Below are 25,387 nucleotides of genomic sequence, written 5' to 3'. Positions count from 1 at the left end.
CACGGATAGTATCAGCGTCTTGTAAAGTGTGAGTTTGGTCTGGTGGGAGGTGGCATTGTTTCTAAACTGCTCACTTAGACCATAGTAGCATCTGTTGGCCATCACAATCCTTCTCCGAATTTCAAAACTGAGGCCATTCGTTTTATTTATGGCGGCACCAAGGTATAAAAAATCTTTAACTACCTCGAAGCTGTAGTTCTCAAATTCCACAGTTGGTCCGAGTCTACTGGACGTCTTGCGCGTTGATACCATCAGCTTGGCCTTCTCACCGTTTACTACCAGACCCACTTTGGCAGACTTCTTCTCAATTTGTTCAAAGGTGGCTGCTACCGCTCGCAATGTTCGATCCATTATATCGATGACATCGGCGTAGGCGAGTAACATATGTTGTTTGGTGTACAGAGTGCCATTTCTGTTCACCTTTACGTCTCGTATGACCTTTTCCAGCAGGATGTTAAAAAAGATCACACGACAAACTGTCACCTTGTCTGAATCCTCGTTCGGTATTGAAGGGCTCCGATAGGTCCTTTCCGACTTTAACTGCTGATCTTGTGCCTGTTAAAGTTATCCTGCATAGCCGAATTAATTTTGCAGGAATGCCTAACGCAGTCATGGCTTTATACACCTCTGAACGGATAGGGCTGTCGAATGCGGCTTAATAGTCGACGAATAGGTGGAATGTGTCGATGTGTTTTTCGTGGTTTTTTCCAGGATTTGGCGCAGAGTGAAAATCTGGTCAGTGGTGGATTTGCCAGGTCTGAAGCCACATTGGTATTGTCCAATAATGTCATTGACCATTGGCTTCAGTCGTTCACACAGTACGCTGGATAGCACTTTATATGCGATGGGAAGGAGTCTTATTCCTCTATAGTTGGATTCTGAGGTTCCAATCATTGGGCATACATTCTTCTAGCCAAATTGTACTAATCAGCTGGTGCATGCTCCTTACCAGCATCTGACCACCAGTCTTGAATAAATTGTTCGGCTGGTAATCCATCGGCACCTGCTGCTTTATTATTCTTCATCCGACTGATTGCTATTCTGACTTCATCTTGGCTAGGTCATCTATTATTGGTTTTGGGATACCCACATCACTGCTACTATTTGATATCAGAAGTTTTTCAAAACGCTCCTTCCGACTGATTGCTATTCTGACTTCATCTTGGCTAGGTCATCTATTATTGGTTTTGGGGTATCCACTTCACTGCCACTATTTGATACCAGAAGTTTTTCAAAATGCTCCTTCACGCTCCTCAGCACGCTGTCTGTATCTGTCACCAGGTTTCCTTCTTTATCTCTACAGGAGGATGTGCCTGCACTAAAGCCGTCGGTTTGGTGTTTTACCCGTTGGTAGAATTTTCGGACTTCATTCTGACTCCTGTACATCTCGATTTGCCCACGACCACGCTTTTCTTGCTCTTTCTTCTTTTTTCAGAAAATACGTTTCTCCTCTCTCCTTTTCTCCCGATAGTTCTCCGTCGCATTACGTATTGCTACTGACCGCAGGGTTTTTTGCATTCATTCAATAAAATTTAAAAAAAAAATGTAAAAATTATGGCGTTTGACTTCGTTGTATAGCGGTCACTCGGAAGTACTTTACTCATTACATAAGACCCATCATATTTTGGCAGCGATTTATAATTAATGCCAATCGGGGTGTACACATTCCGTATTACTACAAAATCGCTTATCCGTTTTCTGTATTCTTGCGACTTCTTCTCAATTTGTTCAAAGGTGGCTGCTACCGCTCGCAATGTTCGATCCATTATATCGATGACATCGGCGTAGGCGAGTAACATATGTTGTTTGGTGTACAGAGTGCCATTTCTGTTCACCTTTACGTCTCGTATGACCTTTTCCTGCAGGATGTTAAAATAGATCACACGACAAACTGTCACCTTGTCTGAATCCTCGTTCGGTATTGAAGGGCTCCGATAGGTCCTTTCCGACTTTAACTGCTGATCTTGTGCCTGTTAAAGTTATCCTGCATAGCCGAATTAATTTTGAAGGAATGCCAGACATGGCATGGTCAGAGATGGCTTTATACACCTCTGAACGGATAGGGCTGTCGAATGCGGCTTAATAGTCGACGAATAGGTGGAATGTGTCGATGTGTTTTTCGTGGTTTTTTCCAGGATTTGGCGCAGAGTGAAAATCTGGTCAGTGGTGGATTTGCCAGGTCTGAAGCCACATTGGTATTGTCCAATAATGTCATTGACCATTGGCTTCAGTCGTTCACACAGTACGCTGGATAGCACTTTATATGCGATGGGAAGGAGTCTTATTCCTCTATAGTTGGATTCTGAGGTTCCAATCATTGGGCATACATTCTTCTAGCCAAATTGTACTAATCAGCTGGTGCATGCTCCTTACCAGCATCTGACCACCAGTCTTGAATAATTCGGCTTGTAATCCATCGGCACCTGCTGCTTTATTATTCTTCATCCGACTGATTGCTATTCTGACTTCATCTTGGCTAGGTCATCTATTATTGGTTTTGGGATACCCACATCACTGCTACTATTTGATATCAGAAGTTTTTCAAAACGCTCCTTCCGACTGATTGCTATTCTGACTTCATCTTGGCTAGGTCATCTATTATTGGTTTTGGGGTATCCACTTCACTGCCACTATTTGATACCAGAAGTTTTTCAAAACGCTCCTTCCAGATCCTCAGCACGCTGTTTGTATCTGTCACCAGATTTCCTTCTTCATCTCTACAGGAGGATTTGCCTACACTAAAGCCTTCGGTTTGGTGTTTTACCCGTTGGTAGAATTTTCGGACTTCATTCTGACTCCTGTACATCTCGATTTGCTCACGACCACGTTTTTCTTGCTCTTTCTTCTTTTTTCTGAAAATACCTTGCTCCTCTCTCCTTTTCACACGATAGTTCTCCATCGCATTACGTGCTGCTACTGTCCGCATGGTTTTTTGCTTTCATTCAATAAAATTAAAAAAAAAATGTTAAAATTATGGCGTTTGACTTCGTTGTATAGCGGCCACTCGGAAGTACTTTACTCATTACATAAGACCCAACCATCCTATTTTGGCAGCGATTTATAATTAATGCCAATCGGGGTGTCCACATTCCGTATTACTAGAAAATCGCTTATCCGTTTTCTGTATTCTTGCGACTTCGAAAATGAAGCCTCTGATTTGTCTATTGTTCCTTTAAAAACCTACCCATCTACCGTATATATTTGTACATAGCGTCCTTTAAAATTTTGTATCTAACCTTTTCCCCTTCACTGTCTTTTACAGATTGCCTGCTGCTTCATAATCACATTATTCCCATCCTGACAGACGAAGAGAAACTCATAACCACACACCCACCCACCATCTTCTCCCATTAAGGAAGTACAAAGCAAATAACCCGACAAGACTCCGCAAGCAAAATGTATGGCATGTTATATGAGAGCGTGGCCTTCTATGTACAGAAGGAATATGGCCAGGATGTGTGGAAGCAAGTTTGCCAAATTGTCGATTGTAAGCATAACTCATTTAAGACCCATCAAATTTATCCGGATAAATTGATGCCAGACTTCGCCGCCGCCCTGGCTGCTTGCACCGGCCAGACATTTGATTTTTTTATGAATTTTTTTGGTAAATGTTTTGTGCGCTTCTTCAGTAACTTCGGTTACGATAAGATGATACGTTCGACGGGACGGTATTATTGTGATTTCCTGCAATCCATTGATAATATCCATTTGCAAATGCGTTTTACATATCCGAAAATGAAGTCGCCCTCGATGCAGCTGACCCACATGGATAATGACGGGGCAGTGATTGTATATCGCAGTGGACGTACCGGTATGTCGAAATATTTAATGGGTCAAATGGCAGAGGTGGCCAAGGAATTTTATGGCCTCGATATAAAGGCCTATGTTTTGGAATCACAAAATGATATTGCGGGAGGTACAGCGGGGCCCATTAAATTATCCGACACACCATTGACAGTTATTGTTAAATATCGTTTGGATTTTGATAATCGGGATTATATGGCCAAGCGTATCAATGTCACGGCGCATCCGTCACATTTAAGTTTACCGCCTATAAATATGAGTGTATTTTTGGATTTGTTCCCCTTTACCATTGTGCTGGACCACGATATGTGCATCACCCATGCTGGAGAGAAAATTGTTGAAACCTGGATTCTACACAACCCGGGAAAGAATCCCAAGAGTTTCATTGGTTCGCATGTTATGGATTTATTTGAATGTCGCCGTCCCAAGGGCACAAAAATCGAATGGGATACCTTGGTGAATATGCGTACAGTCCTGTTTGAATTTGAGCTGCTGCGCACGGGACGGAACAAGGCGGCCTATGATGCTGCTATGAATATGGATTTTGAAAATTTCGATGAAATGGAATTTTCCGAGGCCAGTGCCACACTGCGTAAATCGGAGCAGGAAAATGAAGATAGTGATGATGAGGTGGATTTGGCCACGGGGGAACGGAAGTCATCGCATTTCTTTAAATCGATTTTGATTAAGGGGCAAATGTTCTATATGAAAGATTTGGATTCATTGATATTTCTGTGCAGTCCACTCATAGAGAATTTGGATGAGTTACATGGCATTGGTTTGTTTATAAATGATCTGAATCCCCATGGCCTGAGTCGTGAATTGGTAATGGCCGGTTGGCAACACTGTTCCAAATTGGAAATGATGTTTGAAAAGGAGGAAATGCGTTCGGATGAATTGGAAAAGTCATTGGATTTGGCAGATTCATGGAAGAAACAAGGAGATGAGTTACTCTACTCCATGATACCTCGGCCAATTGCAGAACGTATGCGTAATGGTGAGGAGGCCACGTGTCAATCATTTGATGAAGTATCCGTAATTTTTATTGAGGTTATGAATGTCTATAATGGCGATTCGAATAAGATACAGGATGCCATGTTGGCGGTGACTACCCTAAATACCGTTTTCACCGCCATCGATGAAGAAATCATATCTCCGTTTGTTTACAAAGTTGAAACGGTGGGCATGGTTTATATGGCTGTCTCGGGGGCGCCCGATGTTAATCCTCTACATGCCGAACATGCTTGCGATTTGGCTCTGCGGCTTATTAAAAAAGTGAAGTCGCTACAAATCCCCGATCTCTCAATACGTATTGGTATCAACTCGGGTCCTGTGGTTGCTGGTGTGGTGGGTTTGAAGGTACCCAGGTATTGCCTGTTCGGCGACACTGTCAATACCGCTTCACGCATGGAAAGCACCAGTGAACCATTTAAAATCCATCTGTCATTTAATACGGCGAAAAAAGTCGAAGAAGTTGGCTATAAAGTTGTTTCACGAGGTCATGTCAAGGTTAAGGGTAAAGGTGAAATGGAAACTTTTTGGTTAGTGGACACACCAAAAGAGTAAAGAGCAAAAAAAGGAAAGTAAACATGAAAATGGAAGGAGAATGAGGAAATAGGATTAAGGGTGGCAAAAAATAAATTTGCTAGTTTGTTTTATTATTTGGCTTAAGTAAGACACACACTCTCATACACAAAAAGTTTGTTAAGTAATTTGTAATTGTTAAACAATAAGTATTGAAGAATGAAAGAAATAAAGAAAATGTCTAGAATAATATATACACACACATTTATTATTAATAAAAATATAAAAGAAAACTATTGGCAAACATATCATAAAAGTAAATGATTAATTTGTTTCATTGTGGGAGGCCACAACTATTGGGTAGTAGGAGGAGGAGGAGAAGCTCACTTTCACATTTAATTTCTAAATTGTAATAGCTACCATAAAAGAGCATATTGTAGTAATTTTATTTTGTGACAGTAGTGTAAGAAAACTTGATTAGAATGTGTCCATAGGCGGATTTTATGATGGTCATAAATTCCATTACTCAATTTGCATTTTTATAACATATTTTGATATTCTCCATAACGTTTAGTTGGAGAGGTTATATTTGATAGGATCAAAGGACTGCATACCCATTAGTCTATTGTCTTTTGTAGTGCATGCAATGAAATAGTAATTGGACCATGAAATTAGAAATTTACACAATCTGTCCTCTTTCCAAATACAGGAAGGATGAAACCTATATTGGCTGCATTTAAGTGAGGAGGAGGAGAACCGGTTCGTGTGTCCAGTAGGAATTAAGGAATTGTTCTTATAAGTAGACCCTCTAAGAAAAAAGACACGAAAACGAACCGCTAGCGAAGTCAATTTTTCGTTTTTGTATCGCCAAAACGTGCAGTTTCCGTTTCTTTTTTTACTGAATAATTATTGTTACATTTTTTGTCAATGAATTCTTTGGCTATTACAATATATATATATATATATAGATATATGTATTATAAATATATGTTGTAAAATTAAAACCAGTAAGGAAAGCAGTAAAGTCGGACGGGGCCGACTATATGATACCCTTCAACACTTTGGGTATATCCAACAGATGGAATCCTAACAGACGTCGCATTTTTGAAGGACCATTAACATGAAATTAAACATGTCATTCTGCAACCTATACCAACTTTTTGTCAGATATAGAGTTGCTTCTTACAATGGGACAAAATTATGTAAATAAATTTAAAGCAAAATATCGAAATCTAAACCGATTTCATCGAAACTTGTCACATGTTAGGTTACACTTATTTCAGTATTTTTTTTTTGCATTCGGCCACATTTTGAGTTCTTCATTTACTTATAAATCCAAATTTCTTGCAAATGGAAGGGTATATAGGGCATATTTACATAAAATCAGACGAAAATATATATGGGAGCTATATTTAAATCTGAACCGATTTTAAAGAAATTTAAAACACATCTTTCTAGACTTAATTCAGTACGCAATGCCAAATTTCGAGCAAATCGAAGGATATATAGGGACTTTGATGCACTATTTGCCTAAAATCGGACTAAAATATATATGGAAGCTATATCTAAATCTGAACCGATTTTCACGAAATTTAACACACATCGTTCTAGACTTAATTCAGTACGCTATGCCAAATTTCGAACAAATCGAAGGATATATAGGGACTTTGATGCACTATTTGCCTAAAATCGGACTAAAATATATATGGAAACTATATCTAAATCAGACCGATTTTCATGAAACTCAGCACACATCATTCTAGGCCTAATTCATTACGCTGTGCCAAATTTCGTCCAAATCGAAAGATATATAGGGACTTTGGTGCACCATTTATATTAAATCGGACGAAAATATATATGGGAGGTGTATCAAAATCTGAACCGATTTTTCCCAATTTCAATAGGGTTCGTCCTTGGGCCAAATAAGCGACCTATGCCAAATTTCATCCAAATCGGATCATAAATGCCACCTGCACTTTGTTCACAAAAATACATGGACGGACATGCGTAAATCGACTCAGAAAGTGGTTCTATGCATATTCTTAAAGATTTGTGTGAATTCCCCTTTTGCCTGTTACATAAATAAGGTCACCAACATGGCCTATAAATAAGGTCACCAGCATGGCCTATAAATAAGGTCACCAACATGGCCTATAAATAAGGTCACACAGGGAGACCAGCTGATAATCGATACCTCACAAGTTTGCTGTCAAAATGCATTATTGTGAATTGACTTCCATTATGAAAACGTAAACAAAGTCGAAATTTTTGACATTAGACTTGAAAAAAAACAGCTGTTTTCCGATTTCGATTTTTATCTTGGTGACCTTATTTATAGGCCATGGTCATCGAGATAGAAATCGGAAAACAGCTGTTTTTTCTCAAGTCTAATGTCCCCTTATTTAGGGGAATTACCTTTTTTACACGGTTTTTTGCACGGCTTCTTCTGGAACCAATCTACCGTGTAAAAACAGACTTAGGTGTATACGTCCTGATTTAGATTAGGCGAGTTTACTTGCGGCCATTCTTATCGTTCTCTTTTGAATTTGAATCAGCGTCTATACTAGGCAATTCGGTTTCAAAAATTTGTTTTTACATTTTGTGACAATGTTCTGGATTGGTAAATTAAATTACTGACACTACAAACAAAATACACAAAACAAATTGCCAGAAAATTGTCGGTACGAGCAATTTTTTTCAATTTCTATTCCCCTTGCCCTTCTCTCCTACAAACAAAGACTTGCCGCAAGTAAACTCGCCTAATCTAAATTGGGACTATTTTGAAGTTCTCTGCCTCTAAAAAAAGGGGTTGCCATTTTAAATTTCTCAAGTGAGACTATACAAAAATTCTACAAACCGATTTATGTAAACCATAATTTTTAATAGAGATTTTTCCTAAAAACTCCAAAAAGTGGACCGATATTGACGACGCATGGTAGGATGGAGCATGTGTATGAAATATTCTTACTTATGAGCATGGCACAATGAATAGGTAGTCCATTTAGCGCAGCTGATGTCTTGATTAACTGTCAAAGTGGGTAATTTCTACTTGAATTGGATGTACAGTGTTGCCAACCATTTAAAATATTATATGAAAATTTTTGACAGATAATCGAGACAATAACACAGGTTTTTGTTTTGATACATCACTTTATTATTGCATCATGCATATAAGCTACCATGGCATAACTATACAAGGTAGTCCCATGCAGTCATATGTTTCCAATTTTTTCATAAATTTGCTTTTGACAACATTCAGCTTTCAAAATTTAAACGAAAATATCTTCCTTCGAAATGCACGCAAATCTTGTGTCCAGTACCAACATTTTTGAGTCATGTATATTTATTAATATTTGTGTCCAGTACCAACATTTTTGAATCATGTATATTTATTAATATTTTTAAGTTTCCTGCCTATAAAACCTTAAATCTTGAGAACAATGTGGAGCTCTAGAAAAAATATTTTTTTAATTTGTTAAAAATTTGCCAATCGCCATGCGTAACATTTTATGGAATTTATTTTTCATTTTACAGCCTTACCAAGGTGTATTTAATAAGGTGTATGCATCAGATACAACAACAAATATGTTACAAAAACAACATTGTTGTTATAGAAATTAAATTGTCATGCTGACAATAAGTTTTTGACAAAAATAACCAAAAACAATTATTAATTTATTTTTGTCAAGAACTATTCTTTCAGGAATAATTGATGAATTTGAGTATTCTTAGGTAATTGGCGGTTTTAGGTCAGAGAAAAATAAAGTTTAAGACATGGTCGCGATTAATTTTAAGTTACCCACAATTAGTCCATGGCTCCTTGTGATGTTGTTTGTATTGTGGATTACAATATATTTTTTATGGAGTGGCTTCTTGCCTTCTTAAAGAAAATTGAAGGACATAAATCCCCGGCCAAAGACTAAATCATCAATCAAGGTGCCGATTCCAATATAGGCTAACATAATCTCCTCGATTTTATGAGTAGCTGGAGTTTCTGGACAGATTTCCACACATAACATAAAATATGTGGACCAATCGGAGAACGGGGTTATAACTGAGCCTAAGTTTCCTTTTCGTCCCCCTCTATGAATGTAGTTTTCATGAATTTTTATTATTAAAAAAACCTAAAAAAACATTTTTGAAATCGAAATGTAATATTGAAAATGTTTTTGACAATTTACTTTACAAACAATAAAGAAAAAAGTTTGAAACCATATGATTGTCACTTACACCTTATTAAATACACCTTGAGCCTTACCTAAAATTCAACTAGCTCGTTCGACGTTTTTCACCACAAAAGTAGAACACATGTATTTATATGAATGTTGCCGAAATACGTCGAACGTACAAAATTTCAAGTTGAAAAAATTCAACTTTGACAGAACGTATTTTTCATTTTTTTCTTTTGTTGAAAATAAAAACAAAACATTCAGGAAATTTGAAATTTCGAATGGAAACTAAAAATATGTGGATTAATTTAATAAATTTTCAATTTTATTTTGCGGTTTGTATTATTCGTTGGAAGATATGTATTCGACGTATTTGGGTAATACGGCCGTACACAACATTTTGCCATAGTGGGGAAGTTGAATATTTTTGTACGCCCCGTCGGATTTTAGGTAACGTTGTGAGATTTTATTCACCTCAAAAGTTAAATACATGTATTTCAATGAATGTTACCCAAAAACGAATTGCGTATAAAAATATAAAGTTGAAAATTTTCAACATTGACAATTGAAAAAAGAATTTCAGTTATTGAAAAATTTGTTTTTCTATACATGTAAACATTTTTCGGTCAATTAAAAAATATATTTTTTTTTACCAATTTTCGCCGTTTTCAATTAGCACAGATGCAAATAAAGCCCTTGCGTATTTGGGTAATACGAATGTCTAACTAACCCTATAAAGGTGAGAAGGTGAGTATTTTTGTACGAAACGCAATAAATTAGGTACGATTTCTCAAATGAGACTACCTTGTATAGTTATGCCATGTAATATTACGTTTACATTTAGCCGGATTTCGTTGCGTTTCAATTGTCAATTCCTTTGCTAATATGTCAAAAAAAAACCTCATAAAGTTGGTTACCCGGTAAAAAGTTCTAATGTACATATATGCCGTTTAACTGGGCATATATTCGAGGGAATCCCACGCATTCTCTGTTTCAAAAAATCAATTTTGTTTTTTGATTTGATTAGAACCTACATTAATTCAAGAATGTCCCTATATAATTTCAAGTGAAAATCTGAACAACTCTTGAAGATATGTCAATTTATGGCCTGTTCTTCTCTTAATGCAAGAATATACAAAAAAAAATGTATATTCTTGCATCTTATACGGCGAAAATGTGTCCCTTATGTTTCTTTGGATCAAATCCGTTTCAGAAAATTTGGAGTCGATCTACACATGTGCGTCTGTCTGGCCGACTGGTGGGCACTATAACTATCGAAGGGAATAATCAATTTCATCCAAACTTTGCACATCTTAATATTTCTTCCAAACTTAGTTTATGTTCGAAGATGGGGAATATCGGTCCACTGTTTCTGGTACCTTCCGTACAAAATTTTCAAAATTGTGCTAAAAATTAATTTTATAATAACATACAAACGAACTATCCAATTTTAACGAAACATTGTACAACCTATTATCTTTACCAAGCCTAGATAAAGTTTAAAGATGGGACCCATTGGTATACTCTTTTCGGGGACCTCCCCCACAAAGGGCCAACAGTTTCAATATTTATAAATCCAATATCAGGCGATTGGAATGCCCAATTTGAACCAAACTTTGCACAACATATTAGCTTTACCAAGCTTAGATCATGTTTGAAGATGGGATCATGTTTGGAATTGGGCCTAGGTAGCAAGTTTTGGAAATTCGTAATATTGTGTACTAAATGGTACCAAATTTGGATTTGAGTAAAATGATAGAGCTGGAACACTGAAATTCGGAAATAAGGTTACTTTTGGAGTGTAGGGTTGTTGAGGTGTAGAGTTGGGGTATGGATGTATTTTTGAAAATTCATATTTATGTGTACTAAATGGTACCAACGTAGATTTGGGTGAACCGATAGAGCTGGAATCCTAAAATTGTGAATTAGAATCATTGTTGGGGTGTAGGATTGCGGAAGGATTCTGAAAATGCAAACTAATGTATTTTAAATGGTACTAAATTTAGTACAAATATATCGGACTGAAATCCTTAAATTGGGAAATATGATAGCTATTGGATTTATGTTAATGCGTACTAAATGGTACTAAATTTGGTAAAATTAAGATTAGGGATAACCCATAGAGCTCGAATCATGCAATTTGGAATTAGTTTTGGAAATAAGTACTTCAAGAGTGTGAAAGGTAATGAAAAGAATGTTGCAAATAAAAAAACTTATATCCATGGCATAATTACAGAAGGTAGTCTCATTTGAGAAATTAATAATGCCAACCCTTTTTAATTTGCAACTCAATATCTATACATTCTAAAGATTTCAAGTAATAAATATCTTAAATTTTTTGAGCAACATTGTTTTTAAAATATAACTGTAGATGGTTACAACTTATATTTATAGATAATAGGGGTTGGGAACTTCAGGATATTAAACATTTTGTAATTATTGCCACTGAACACGTGTTGTGCGTGCATTTCGAATTTAAATTTTGAAAACTGATTGTTGTCAAAAGTAAAATTGTGAAAGAATTGGAATCATATGTCTGCATGAGACTACCTTATGTAATTATGCCATGCTTTGATACACAAATAAAAACTTTACAAATTAGCATTCTTGAAGAAAGAACGAATTATTTATTAAATGTATTTTTAAGTTAAACTTTTTGTTCCTTTCATAAGTTTTACGCATGTGTACCTTGTTACCTATATTCATATGTTTCTTTTATTTGGCAAATACTGAGTTTGTAGGCGAGAGGGGTGCGAGGAAGAAAAACAAAAATTTGCCTGTTCAGAATTTGCCGTACACGCAAATTCTGCTTTGCTCTATTCGTTGAAAACAATTTTGTTGACATTTCCTTTTGAACCTATTCGCTTTACTGACACACAGCCGGCTTTTGTTTACTTGTTTAATTTTTAATTTTTGCAATTTATATAATAAAGTATATAAAAAAATAAATAAAATATAAATAAAAATTTTTAAAATGCAAACACTTTTGACTTTTATTTTCTTTCTTTTGTATTTTGATTCGCAAATTTGGCAAAGAAAAATTTGCTAATGGAAAAGCAAGCGAAAATTTCAAAAGAGAAAACAAAAAATTTGCCAAATAAAAATCTGCCTGTGGAAAAGCAGACTTAGTTCCATGAATTTACCATTTGGTATGCTCCCGTACTGCAATAATCTATTAGTTTTTAATATTTTTCGAAAGTAGTAGATTCCTGAAATAAACATAGTCCTGATTTATATTAGGCGAGTTTAATTGCGGCAATTCTTGTCATTCTCTTTTGAACTTGCTTCATGCGTCTATACAAAGCAATTCGGTTTCAAAAGTAAATCCACTGCTCTATTTATGATCAAAAAATGACATATTTGGCCCATAATGAACTGATTCAAAATAGTTATGAAAGCCACATTTAACCACTTCATTATCCATTCACAATAGTCTTCATCTCACAGTATCCCAGTGGGAAAAAGTAATCAATGGTAAACGAACGGGTAATGCACAGCCACTATGATTTATTGATTACAGTATGCATTATCCGTAACACGCTGCATAATATATTCCCCTATACTATCCATATAATGCATAATGTAATCGATGAGCCATTGTGTATTTTTTTATAGGTCCTTAGTAATATATTCTAATTTAATTTATTCTCCGAGTTTCATTAAATAATTTGTTGGTTTAAATGAGAAACATTTGTTTTTATTCATATATTTTATAATTACAAATATAACGATTTTACATATAGTTTTAAAAGGAAAATAAAACGTATTCACAGAATATTTTTGGGCACAGGCAATACAAATATTTCCATTATTGTTATCTGAAAAAAATGTTGCAATAATAAAAATATAGAAAAAGGAATATTTTATTATGATTTCATTACTTACACTTTTTTAAGATCAGATTCTAATTGAAGGGATTGCTGTCCAAGGAGGGTATCCAGTTTTTTGGAATTATGTTAAGTATAATTTCATAATTTGTATTTTTTTTTTTCTTTTTTCACTTCATTTTTTATTCTTTTTTGCTAATAATTTTCCACTGGCTTTAACAAAATACGTCTTTATTGGTACACGACAAAGACAAAACTGAAAAATTGTTACTCCGACATGAGAGAGTCGACAGATAACGGGACTTCAAAAATAAAAATCAAGAAAAAAGTGAAACATTTCATTACCTTATCGTATCATTTAGGAAACGAGTAGGTAATTAGTACGAATTTTTTGTCAATTGAAATTACCCTCTCGTTACCTTTGGGATATATTATATAATTTATCATCTATAATGTCTTTAATAATTTAACTTTTTGTTCAATTATATTATTTACTCGATTCTTCCGGATACATTATATAATGTAATTATTATAATCCATTACTAAATCGATTCTCAATGTAATACGTTCTCACTTTTCCCACTGGGATGTATTCGATCTTGGGGTCTCTCTTTAGTGAGCTTTTTGTTTTGATTCCTGATTATCAGTCTGTTCCTTATCTCCTCATTCTATTTAGTGATGCAAGCTTAAATTGCAATTGTGTGTGTGCCGGCTGTGTTAATATTTCGAGGAGACATACAATAAAATACAGTTCGAGATAAGATCGAAATCAGAAGGTTGTTTTTAATTGTAAAGGTGCAAATTTATTGACAAGATTTATTTTAAATTGGCTTCACCATGCTCAAATTCAGTTTAATCGTTGCCGTTTGTGAAAATTTTGGTATTGGTCTTAAGGGAGATCTGCCATGGCGCCTAAAGTAAGTAAAACGTAAAGAAGCTTAAGTATATAAATTTCACACACAAATTCTATTCAAAAACAGGTCCGAATTGAAATACTTCAGCAACACCACAAAACGTGTTCGCGATCCAAGTAAACGAAATGTTGTGATTATGGGTAGAAGAACCTATTTTGGTGTTCCAGAATCGAAACGTCCATTAGCAGAACGTTTAAATATTGTTTTGAGTACAACTTTGAAGCCAGCAGATTTACCATCAAGTGTGCTGCTCTATCCCAACTTGGAAGCTGCAATGAAATTCCTCGAAACAGATGATGAAATGAAGAAACAAATTGAAACCGTTTGGATTGTTGGCGGCAGTGGTGTCTATGCCGAGGCTATGGCTTCAGAACGTTGCCATCGCTTATATCTGACAAAGATACATGCCACTTTTGAATGTGATACATTTTTCCCAAGCATTCCAGATGACTTCAAAGAAGTCGACGTAGACGAAGAAACACCCAAGGGCATACAAGAAGAAAATAACATCAAATATGAATATAAAATATTGGAAAAACAACAACAAAGTTAATATTCAATAACAAATTGCTTCTTTTTATTTATTGGTAATATCTTCTTTTGTTATGACATCGCCTTCAATGCCCTTGGCTGCCAACATTAACTCATACAACTGCACAACCTGATCGTCTTTTAACATTTCCACCGTTTCCTGGTCTAAATCGTCTCCAAGCGTCCCCAAGGGTTTGCCGCGTATACCCAATTGTTTACTTATTGTCACTGCATATTTCTAAATTGAAATAATAAAAAAATAAATCCGTTTTTATAAAAATTACTCCTCTTTACTTACTGCCCATTCTGTCATGAATAATTGTGCCTCCATGGGATTACATTTTAAATGCCTTCGAAACTCGTCCTTAACATATTTATCGCCCAAATCTTTTAATTCATCCGGTAAACCTGAAAACAAATTCTAAATTTTAGTTTGGAATTTTCGTTCGATTGGCTGTCCTTACCTCTGTGTAAACGTAATATTGTTTTATACAAAATACGTACTCTTTGTGGGTGTGACAATTGATCTACCAGTATTTTAGACATTATTTTATTTATATTTAATTAAAACAAATGCTTAGAATTAAATTTCACGTAATTTTCATTCGTTTATTTACAAAATTATTTGAAGGTTATGTAAAAACAAAATAGAAAACATATGTTTGCCGTTAGTGTTGTAGCAAGGGTAGTTCACATTCAGAGTTTGATAATTACGAGGCGAGGACCAGCTGTTTAGTAAAAACGAAATCGAAAACATATGTTTGTGCGGTAGTGTTGTAAAGTGAGGCGAGTTGCCAATCTTTATCACATTGTTCTACCCTCTAAGATAAATAAACGTAGCGCATTTTACAAAGCTAAAACAAACAGCAAACAGACCGCCATTTCACTAACACATGGAAATTTTTCCATATAAAAATAAGACCAAATTAATTAATTCTGTGTGAAAAGCTTCGCAAATGTGCCGTTTTTTACGGTATGAAACCGAAGTTATTTTGCGTAATGGAAACGAACTGATTTTAACCTAAAAGTAACGAAAACAGTTTTGCGTTACGCAAAACGAACTGATTTTTCATAATGGGTATGGACTGCAAAACTGGTTTTGCTTATTGGGGCGCTCATGGTATAATAATAAAAGGTAACAGCAAGTGCCATATGATTTGATTCCAAAGTAATACTAGTGTAAAAATCGATTTTGGCATTCTGTCATCGTATTGTGTTTTTTTTCAAATCGTTCACATATATTTTTCAAAAAAGTCAAAATACATGTACATAGATAAAATAAAAATTTGAATCAATATTTGAAACGGAATCTGTAAGTATGTTCAAATTTTTAATAACGATTTGATACTCAGTATTTACAGATATCTATTTTCGATATTTTAATGGGTTTTAGCGTATTTCCGCAAATATATGGCTGCAATTTGAAATGCTGTGATATGATGAAGGATATATCAGTTAAAGACTTGGATTATGTAAGAAATTCATTAAATGTACTTCCCTAAATTTAAGAAGAATCTTATTCACAGGTTCTGCACTTCATAGTTTGAAGAAAGCTGCGACATTCAATACCTCACCACACTCCAAAGCAAAAGCTTTGCCAAAAATGAAGTCCAGTTTAAGTCGACGAGATATTTCCGTCCCCAAACGTTTGGGTAATGCATTGAATGTGAATTCCTCAAATCCCACAGCTGCTGTGTCGTCATTCTCATAACGTTTGCGGAAATAAATAAAAAACACACAAAGATTTAAGAACATCTTGTTTTCACATTTCCAATTTTTTGTTTGTCCTATTTTGTAGAAGACAAAAATGATTTCATTCCTTTATGTTTTATGTAAGAAAAATCATATGAATGTTTAATAATAAATATATGATGCATTTTATTATATATGATTTGTTTGAAATTGCAATTGTATAATCTGTATGGCATTATTTTTAATCAGTACCGCAAGTTGCGTTTTAATGATTATGTTTGTTATCCTCTTCTCGAAATGCCTTATATGTAAAGATGTAGACCACTTATCGGACACTCCGTGTAGACACGTCCTATACACTGGATGTTCTTGAAAGGAAAACATTAAATGTGGCTGTCTTTAGCATTATGACCCTTTTTGGACATCGGAAGAAGCTTCACCAACTGCGCCTACTACATCTGCAGCTGCCTATGCATTTTTCCAATAGCACCTTCCTCAATGGATTATCAGCATCATATTCATCTTCCTGACCATCGTCTTCTCCCGTGTCTTCCAATTTCGCGTTTTTCCTACGCTCAGTACCCAGTGTAATTTATGTATTTTTATTTTACAATTAAAAGTCTATAAAACTTCAAAATATATTTCAATTTCAAATATTTGTTTACATTTTTTTCCATATGTCGATGACACTAGTATTACTCACAACAACAAAATTTCTTTGTGTTTGTTGTTTCGATTGTTGTACAACAACACTTGCTGTTACCTTTAATAATTATACCATGTGGGGCGCTATGGCATAATTACAGAAGGTTAAATATTGAGAGCAATGTTCAGTTCTAGAAAATATATTTTGTTTTATTTATTGAAAATATACCAATCGAATACATACAATTTTATGGACGTTATTTTTCATATTAAACGGCATATACATTAGAACTTTTTACCGGGTTAACCTACTTTATGAGGATTTATTTGACACATATTCAAAGGAATGGACAATTGAAACCCACTGGGTTAACGAAATCCCGATAAATGTAAACGTACTTTTATTTAAAATTGATAGATAAGTTCCAAATTAAAAAGGGTTGCCATGATCAAATTCTCAAATCAAACCACATATAGAAGTTACAACTTATATTTATAGATTTATAGGCTGGGAACTTCAAGATATTAAACATTTTCCAACTTTTTGTCACTGATCATTTAAATTTTGAAAGCTGAATGTTGTCAAAAGTAAAATTGTGAAAAATTGGAATTATATGTCCGCATGAGACTGCCTTGTGTAATGTTAAGTTAAAGATGCACCTCGTCGAAGATATCGATAAAATCAGAGAAATAATCGAAGTTGACCGGTATGTTAGCAGTCGTAAGATCGCCCAGGAGCTAAAAATCAACCATAACTGTTTTAAACCATTTGCAAAAAATAATAATGGATTTCTTTTTCCTGGTAGCTGTGTCCAAGCTTTTAATAATTATAGCATGATTGTAATTAAAAATCGACAGTACAGCACTCAGAGAGAAATCTTTCCGGGTATTGGAAATAATTCTTATTATAAAAACTTTAACAATTCATTTTCAATTCAATTTTTGCGAAAATAAACAAAACAACCTGTTGAATATGTTAATATAAATATGACACTATAAGACATTACACTAGACTTCAGTTTTTTATTTATTTCTTGTTTTGTACCAAGGTTGTACTTTTTAAACTCTAACTAAACTCTAAAATGTACTTGGATTAACTCAAATTGGTTCATATATCGTCCGATTCCATGTCAATGGTCATCCAAAGATGATATATCTGTTAAGTAAGCTGATAAAATTGTTACTACCGAATATTGTACATGGTGAAGAGTTTCATATAGTCCATCCGTCCGGCTTTTGAACTTTCTTTACTTCTTTCTTTATGCCACCTATTTTCATTTCCAAAATCTGGTCGCCTAAGAACTAGTTTAGAATAGTACATCCCCTCGATGTCAAATATCAATTCCATAGCTTATATTATATGTCACCTTAATTATATTCACAAATCCAATGGATTATATTTGACGTATACACTATAGAATTGACATTTGAGATCGAGTGGATTTTGTAAATCTAAACCCACTTATAGTTAAGGTAATCTATGCGAATTTATTCGATATAACTCGACTAACCTCAGAGCGAAAAGTTCTAGTGTACATACCGTTTAACACTCATATATTTTTAACGTTGCGCAGTGTTGCTTCTATTATTAAATCTCATAACAGTACATCTACATCGTACCGGATTTAGTTGAAACAGTGGATTTTAGTTGTCAATTTCATTGCATATTTGTCAAATAAATTTTCAAAAAGTATGTTAATAATGCAAAAAGTTCTAATTTACATGTCGCTTTATATTTTGTATAATATAAAAAATATTCTTCTGGCTTTGTTAATCAATAACCCATCAAATCAAGTCTATAAATGTCGGTTTACTTGTGGAAAAGTTTGCTCATTAATCTAAAACCTATTTAATATTATCAATAAATAGTTAACATTTTCTAAAACTCATTGAAACACACGCAATTCCCTTAAAATAATATCATGTGAATCTCCCTCTATACATTTGCAAACATATCTAATATTGTGAACCACCCTTTAGCTACCACAATACCAACTACTCAACACATACAACTGTGACCGCAAAAGAAAGTACGAGAATGGCATTTTGTGTACAATTTTTGCAAGCGTGCGCGCCATACTGGTTTATAAAGCAATGTTTTGAGCATGAAAAAATCATTCCTAAAATAAGCGTGAATTTGACCGAACGTGTGATTGCCGATTACAAGAACACACGAAAAGAAGAACAAAAGAGAAAAGTGCAACCAAAAAAAGGTTTTGGAGTATTAAGTTTAGATTTTATATAAACAACTAACAAACAGAAAAACACAAGGTAAGTGTTGTGAAATACAAATAAATTATAAGAATTAAAGTAATAAGTAGTGAATAGAATTTGTTAGTGTGAAAAAATATTAAGAATTTAAAGAATGAAAAAAGCACGTGGGCGTTGCATTTTTTGCGGGGAAGGTTAATGAAAATGCAGAAATTTTTATTTTTTGTTAACAATATTAGGTTTAAAGTTCGTTTAATTCATACAAAATTTAATACAAATTGGATAGGAACTACCTGGAGGAAATATCTGGAAAACAGTTTCGTTTTTCTTCTATTCTATGAAAAAGTATGACTCACATTTTTTTCTCATTGTTAAGATACATGTATGGATATATACTATAGTAGTGGTGCATATAAAAATTCATTTTTGAAGTATTGTTCTTCATCTTACTTTATATGGGAAAAATAGTGGAAATTTTTCATATACGAAAAATTAGGTTATATTTGGTTTTCCCCTCACATTGCTGCTGCAGCTGGGTGTAATTAACCGCATGTTTCAGGTTTATTTCTTCCATTTTTTTTATCAAGATTAAAAATTATTTCACACATGTCAAAGCGTGTGTGTTGTATTAGCTTAACCTCCATTTTCTTTATCGGGTTTAATTTTTTTTAGCTTGAACAACACACACTACACCAAAATCGTATGACACGACCAATATTAGCACATTTCTTTACCTTAGGTTTTTTCGTGTTTTACTTTTTTTATCTCTTGTTTGTGTGTTTGTGCATTTTATGAATTCAGTTTTTATTTTCTGCGGATGTGTATGTGTATTTTTCCATAGCTTTTTTCTGCATTTTATTTAAAGCGGCGGGATGTGCCGCCGCAATTTCATCGTGTATGTACAACAGTTTTTAGGGCCTTGGTAACAGAATGGAACACTACACTTAACTATGGAATATAGCAAAAAAAGTTAGTTATGATGACGCCACTATCGGATGGAGGGAAGCTTCGGTTGTTTTATTCCATGTTTTTACCCTTCTCCTTTGTGTTTTTTTTCTGAAAACTTTTAACTGCGTCATTGTTATCGATTTTTGTATTTCACCCCACATGTTTCTGGAAATTTGTATACATTTCTAGGACACACTGTATTCTCCACATGCAATATATAGAATATTTATTGCAACTACTGCCCCTGGTAATAGATTGCATCAGAAAATTGTTCATTAAAACGTGTTTTCATTCAGAAATGTCTAACAGTTCAAGTTTCAATTGAAATTTATTTTTTCTCCTCTCCCTTGTGTTCTCACTCTTATTTGCTTGCCCACATGCAAAGCATCATGTTTTTTTTTGTTTTCATATCTTCCCACTGTTTTGCATTCTTGGCGGTGTATTTTCTTTATTAAAATTTCCTTGGAAATACAAACATTTTTTATATAGGAATTTTCCAGAAAATTCTCTGCAAAAATTTTATATATTTTGCAACCTTGAACCATAGGAGAAATGTGCGTGTGCTTGTATATAAAGCACGCCGCCTAAATTGCAAAACTACTTTGGCTGGCTTGTCTACACAAAAACAGCTGATTCATATTTAACCCCTAACAGCAAATGGCGGAAATTGATAAACATCTGCCGTGTGTTTGATTGTCGTGTGAGAGGGAGTGCGAAAGAGAAAGAGAGATAGTAAATGAGAACAATGTAGAAATTTCACGGCTGTCATATGAGTGGCTTGCCGGACAAAATGCTTAAGGGGTATTTACACGATGTGAAATACATTAAATTATAATAAAATTAAATAAAAATAGTAAATATATTAAAATAATAGAAAATAGATAAGAAAAATAAAAAATAGGAAAAATATAAAAATAACAAATAGGAAAAATATAAAAAATATAAAAATAAAAAATAGGAAAAAATATAAAAATAAAAAATAGGAAAAATATAAAAATAAAAAATTAGAAAAATATTAAAATAAATTAGAAAAATATTAAAATATAGAAATAAAAAATAACAAATATAAAAATAACAAATAGGAAAAATAAAAAATATGAAAAATTAAAAAATAAAAAAAATAAGTAAAAATATAATATATATAAATAAAAAATATAGAAAAAAAAAATAGAACACAATATAAAAAAGGAAAATTACAAAAAAGAATGAAAATAAAAAAATATTAAAAATGAAATATAAAATATAATATATTATATTTTATAATATATAATATATTTATATAAAAATATAAATAAACAAATTATTTTAAAGAAATATAAAAAAATTAGATTAGTATTTTAGAAATTATATACAAAAAAAAATGTCTTGTTAACAATTTTACTTACATTTTCTCTTCTCTACCTTTACTTACAGATGTCTAAAGCTCCCGCTGTTGGTATTGATTTGGGTACAACCTACTCCTGTGTAGGTGTATTCCAACATGGCAAAGTTGAAATTATTGCCAACGATCAAGGTAATCGTACCACACCATCCTATGTTGCCTTTACCGATACTGAACGTCTTATTGGAGACGCTGCCAAAAATCAAGTCGCTATGAATCCCACAAATACCATCTTTGATGCTAAGCGTTTGATTGGTCGCAAATTTGATGATGCCGCCGTTCAATCCGATATGAAACATTGGCCCTTCGATGTCGTCAATGTAGACAGTAAACCAAAAATCCAAGTTGTCTACAAGGACGAAAAGAAGACCTTCTTCCCCGAAGAAATCTCTTCGATGGTTTTGTCCAAAATGAAGGAAACCGCCGAAGCCTATTTGGGTAAGGCCGTTACCAATGCTGTCATCACTGTACCAGCCTACTTCAACGATTCCCAGCGTCAAGCTACCAAGGATGCTGGTACCATTGCTGGTTTGAACGTTTTGCGTATCATCAATGAACCCACAGCTGCCGCCATTGCCTACGGTTTGGACAAGAAGGCCGTTGGCGAACGTAATGTGTTGATTTTCGATTTGGGCGGTGGTACTTTTGATGTATCCATTCTCTCCATTGATGACGGCATCTTCGAGGTCAAGTCCACTGCTGGTGACACCCATTTGGGTGGTGAAGATTTCGACAATCGCCTAGTCACCCACTTTGTTCAGGAATTCAAGCGCAAGCACAAGAAGGATCTGTCCACCAACAAGCGTGCCCTGCGTCGTCTCCGCACCGCTTGCGAACGTGCAAAGCGTACTCTGTCCTCCTCCACCCAGGCCAGTATTGAAATCGACTCCTTGTTCGAAGGTACCGATTTCTATACCTCCATCACCCGTGCCCGTTTTGAGGAATTGAACGCTGATTTGTTCCGCAGCACCATGGATCCCGTTGAGAAGGCTTTGCGCGATGCCAAGCTCGACAAGTCACAAATCCACGATATTGTGTTGGTTGGTGGTTCCACCCGTATCCCCAAGGTACAAAAGTTGTTGCAAGATTTCTTCAACGGCAAGGAATTGAACAAGTCTATCAATCCCGATGAAGCCGTCGCCTACGGTGCTGCCGTCCAGGCCGCTATCTTGCACGGCGACAAGTCCCAAGAAGTCCAAGACTTGTTGTTGCTCGACGTTACCCCCTTGTCCTTGGGTATCGAAACCGCTGGCGGTGTCATGAGCGTTCTCATCAAGCGTAACACCACCATCCCCACCAAGCAGACCCAGACCTTCACCACCTACTCCGACAACCAACCCGGTGTATTGATCCAGGTCTATGAAGGTGAACGTGCCATGACCAAGGACAACAACTTGTTGGGCAAATTCGAATTGTCCGGCATTCCCCCAGCACCCCGCGGTGTACCCCAAATCGAAGTCACCTTCGATATTGATGCCAACGGTATCTTGAATGTCACCGCCTTGGAACGTTCCACCAACAAGGAAAACAAGATCACCATCACCAACGACAAGGGTCGCTTGTCCAAGGAAGATATCGAGCGTATGGTCAACGAGGCTGAGAAATACCGTAATGAAGATGAGAAGCAAAAGGAAACCATTGCTGCTAAGAACTCCTTGGAATCCTACTGCTTCAACATGAAGGCTACTTTGGATGAAGAAAACTTGAAATCCAAGATCAGCGAAGCCGACCGCACCACCATTATGGATAAGTGCAACGAGACCATTAAATGGTTGGATGCCAATCAATTGGCCGACAAGGAAGAATACGAACACCGTCAAAAGGAATTGGAAGGTGTTTGCAATCCAATCATCACCAAGTTGTACCAAGGTGCTGGTGGTGCTCCCGGTGGCATGCCCGGCGGTATGCCCGGTGGCTTCCCTGGCGCTGGTGGTGCTGCTCCTGGTGCTGGTTCCGGTGCCGGTCCCACCATCGAAGAAGTCGATTAAGCAATTCGCTAATGAGATTTCTGCTAGTATAACGACAACAACAACAACATCTCTACCAAAAAACTATTCCCAAAATAAAATGCTGCTTGGATTTTAAAAGAAAAAACATCAAACCTTATAACAACAACTGCGGTCTTCGTTCGTATTTCCTTAATTCCATCTACAACACATTCTCTACTACAAATTGTTGACTTTAGAATTTTTCAATAAGTAAAATATATTCACGTTTTACTTAGGCATTTCATGAAAAATTTGAAAAAAAAAATAAATTATGAATGAAGCTACAGAAAAGAAAGAATATTTTTGTGTTTTTTGTTGTTAATAACAAAGATTTTGGGGGGTGGGAAGAACATTGATTAAACGTGAGGTGGTTTTTAGTCACCAAAATTCGTTATTTTTTGTTCGTTTGAAGGACAAGGTTCACAGAATGTTAATGAACTTTCGCAATAAACCACGCTCTGCTTTTGCTGTCTCATTCGTAAGCGTCTGTTTAATTACGTATCGCTTAATATACGTAACCACTTTAAAATTATTTGATTATTCATTAATTTTTCGAGAAAGACCATTTACCATTTCTGATTTTGTTTCGATATTGAAAGTCTTTGCAAAAAACTAAACAATGAAAAGCAAAAGCTATTTTAAAGAAACATGGAGAAATTCAATAGTTTATAATGAGTCAGTAATCGGAGAGCATGCTTATGCGTGGTGGTTTGTTTTATTATTAAATTTTATGTTTGTTTTCTAGAAAATATAACAAATGACGTCATTCCAAATGCCGAAACAGTTGGTTGGTTTCTTTCACTGTTATTTTTTTTTTGTTTATTTCTTCGATGCTATTCTTGTAGAATTGTTGTGGTGGTTGTGGCGGCGTTAGTTCTCGAATTTCGTCATTCGATTATTTCACGTGGTTGCAAAAAATGTTTGTTTTTGGAGATTCAATGGCGCTTTTATTAAGGGGCTTAAATTAGCATATCAACCATGCTGTGATGAATATTAAAATCGGAATACAAGACTTGACATGACGAGGAGGAAACTTATTAAGCTACCATAAGGTGGTTCGACAATCGGCTAGTCAACCACGTTGTTCATACCAACATTTCTTCCTATACCGACATTTCTACAAAAAGATTGGTTCTAGAGCCCATGTTTCTTTGGACCAATTCGTTTCAGAAAATTTTGATTTCTTCCAAATTTTGCCTTATTATTTGTTCCAAACTAAGTTCAAGTTCGAAGATGGGGAATATCGGTCCACTCCTTCTGGGACCTCCCACACAAGGGCTAGGCCAAATGCGGACTATAGTTAATATATGTATAGTTCATTATCGAGTCTTACGTTCTTATCTCGATATCCTCCGCAGGTGAAATGATTACAACAGAGTTTTACAAAACGCGGAACAAATCAGATAACTATTTTAATATAAAAAGGTGGTTATATGGGGACTACCGCAAAAAGGTTTCGAATGTTAATATTTTTGGTAGGGAGATTTATTACCATATACGACTACAAAACACCAAATTGTAGCGAATTCGGATGGAAAACGCGCTCAAGAACCCCAAAATTGGGGGTACCCTTATATGGGGGCTATCCGAAAAAATGAACCTATATTCATCATTTTTTGTGAAGAGATTTGGTACCCAATAAGAACCCATTGCACCAAATTTCAGCGAATTTTGTTTAAAAACGCGCTTAAAAAACCCCAAAATACTGAAAATCAGGATGTACCGTTATGTAAGGGCTACCAGAAATAGTGGA

The 25,387-nt window shown here is 35.1% G+C and overlaps 4 protein-coding genes across 4 annotated transcripts; 3 read left to right on the top strand and 1 right to left on the bottom strand.

Annotated features, from left to right (window-relative positions):
- Positions 1-3,396: 3,396 nt before the first annotated feature.
- Positions 3,397-5,371, top strand: LOC133321191 (soluble guanylate cyclase 89Db-like). Its single transcript, XM_061530282.1, has one exon. The coding sequence runs from the start codon at positions 3,397-3,399 to the stop codon at positions 5,368-5,370; it is 1,974 nt and encodes a 657-aa protein (XP_061386266.1). The 3' UTR covers position 5,371.
- An 8,778-nt stretch (positions 5,372-14,149) lies between these two features.
- On the top strand, positions 14,150-14,779 carry LOC133321202 (dihydrofolate reductase; the record flags this gene model as incomplete). Its single annotated transcript, XM_061530293.1, has 2 exons — positions 14,150-14,241; positions 14,305-14,779. Coding segments are annotated over exons 1-2 (555 nt in total), but the record flags the coding sequence as incomplete, so codon positions are not given.
- Positions 14,780-14,815: 36 nt separating this feature from the next.
- On the bottom strand, positions 14,816-15,333 carry LOC133321140 (succinate dehydrogenase assembly factor 3, mitochondrial). Its single transcript, XM_061530236.1, has 3 exons — positions 15,234-15,333; positions 15,068-15,177; positions 14,816-15,007 (listed from the first exon to the last, which is right to left on the bottom strand). Exons 1-3 carry the CDS (start codon positions 15,313-15,315, stop codon positions 14,816-14,818), a joined length of 384 nt encoding a protein of 127 aa, XP_061386220.1. The 5' UTR covers positions 15,316-15,333.
- A 6,324-nt stretch (positions 15,334-21,657) lies between these two features.
- Positions 21,658-23,652, top strand: LOC133321129 (heat shock 70 kDa protein cognate 4). The gene has a single exon (XM_061530226.1). The coding sequence runs from the start codon at positions 21,679-21,681 to the stop codon at positions 23,632-23,634; it is 1,956 nt and encodes a 651-aa protein (XP_061386210.1). The 5' UTR covers positions 21,658-21,678; the 3' UTR covers positions 23,635-23,652.
- Positions 23,653-25,387: the final 1,735 nt, after the last annotated feature.

Source organism: Musca vetustissima, unplaced genomic scaffold (assembly GCF_032173495.1).
Source record: "Musca vetustissima isolate MV318-11 ecotype Yass unplaced genomic scaffold, APGP_CSIRO_Mvet_v1 utg35050, whole genome shotgun sequence".
Lineage (NCBI taxonomy): Eukaryota > Metazoa > Arthropoda > Insecta > Diptera > Muscidae > Musca > Musca vetustissima.
The sequence above is the reverse complement of the archived record's forward strand: the minus strand, read 5'-3'. Positions and strand labels throughout refer to the sequence as shown.

What these genes read in the sequence shown, in the direction of transcription:
- LOC133321129 (XM_061530226.1), top strand. Translation starts at nt 21,679, where the DNA reads ATGTCTAAAGCTCCCGCTGTTGGTATTGATTTGGGTACAACCTACTCC.
- LOC133321140 (XM_061530236.1), bottom strand. Translation starts at nt 15,315, where the DNA reads ATGTCTAAAATACTGGTAGATCAATTGTCACACCCACAAAGAGTACGT. An exon ending in AATATTACGTTTACACAGAG is followed by an intron (nt 15,178 to 15,233) that starts GTAAGGACAGCC and finishes ATTTGTTTTCAG; the next exon opens with GTTTACCGGATGAATTAAAA. An exon ending in TATTCATGACAGAATGGGCA is followed by an intron (nt 15,008 to 15,067) that starts GTAAGTAAAGAG and finishes ATTTCAATTTAG; the next exon opens with AAATATGCAGTGACAATAAG.
- LOC133321191 (XM_061530282.1), top strand. Translation starts at nt 3,397, where the DNA reads ATGTATGGCATGTTATATGAGAGCGTGGCCTTCTATGTACAGAAGGAA.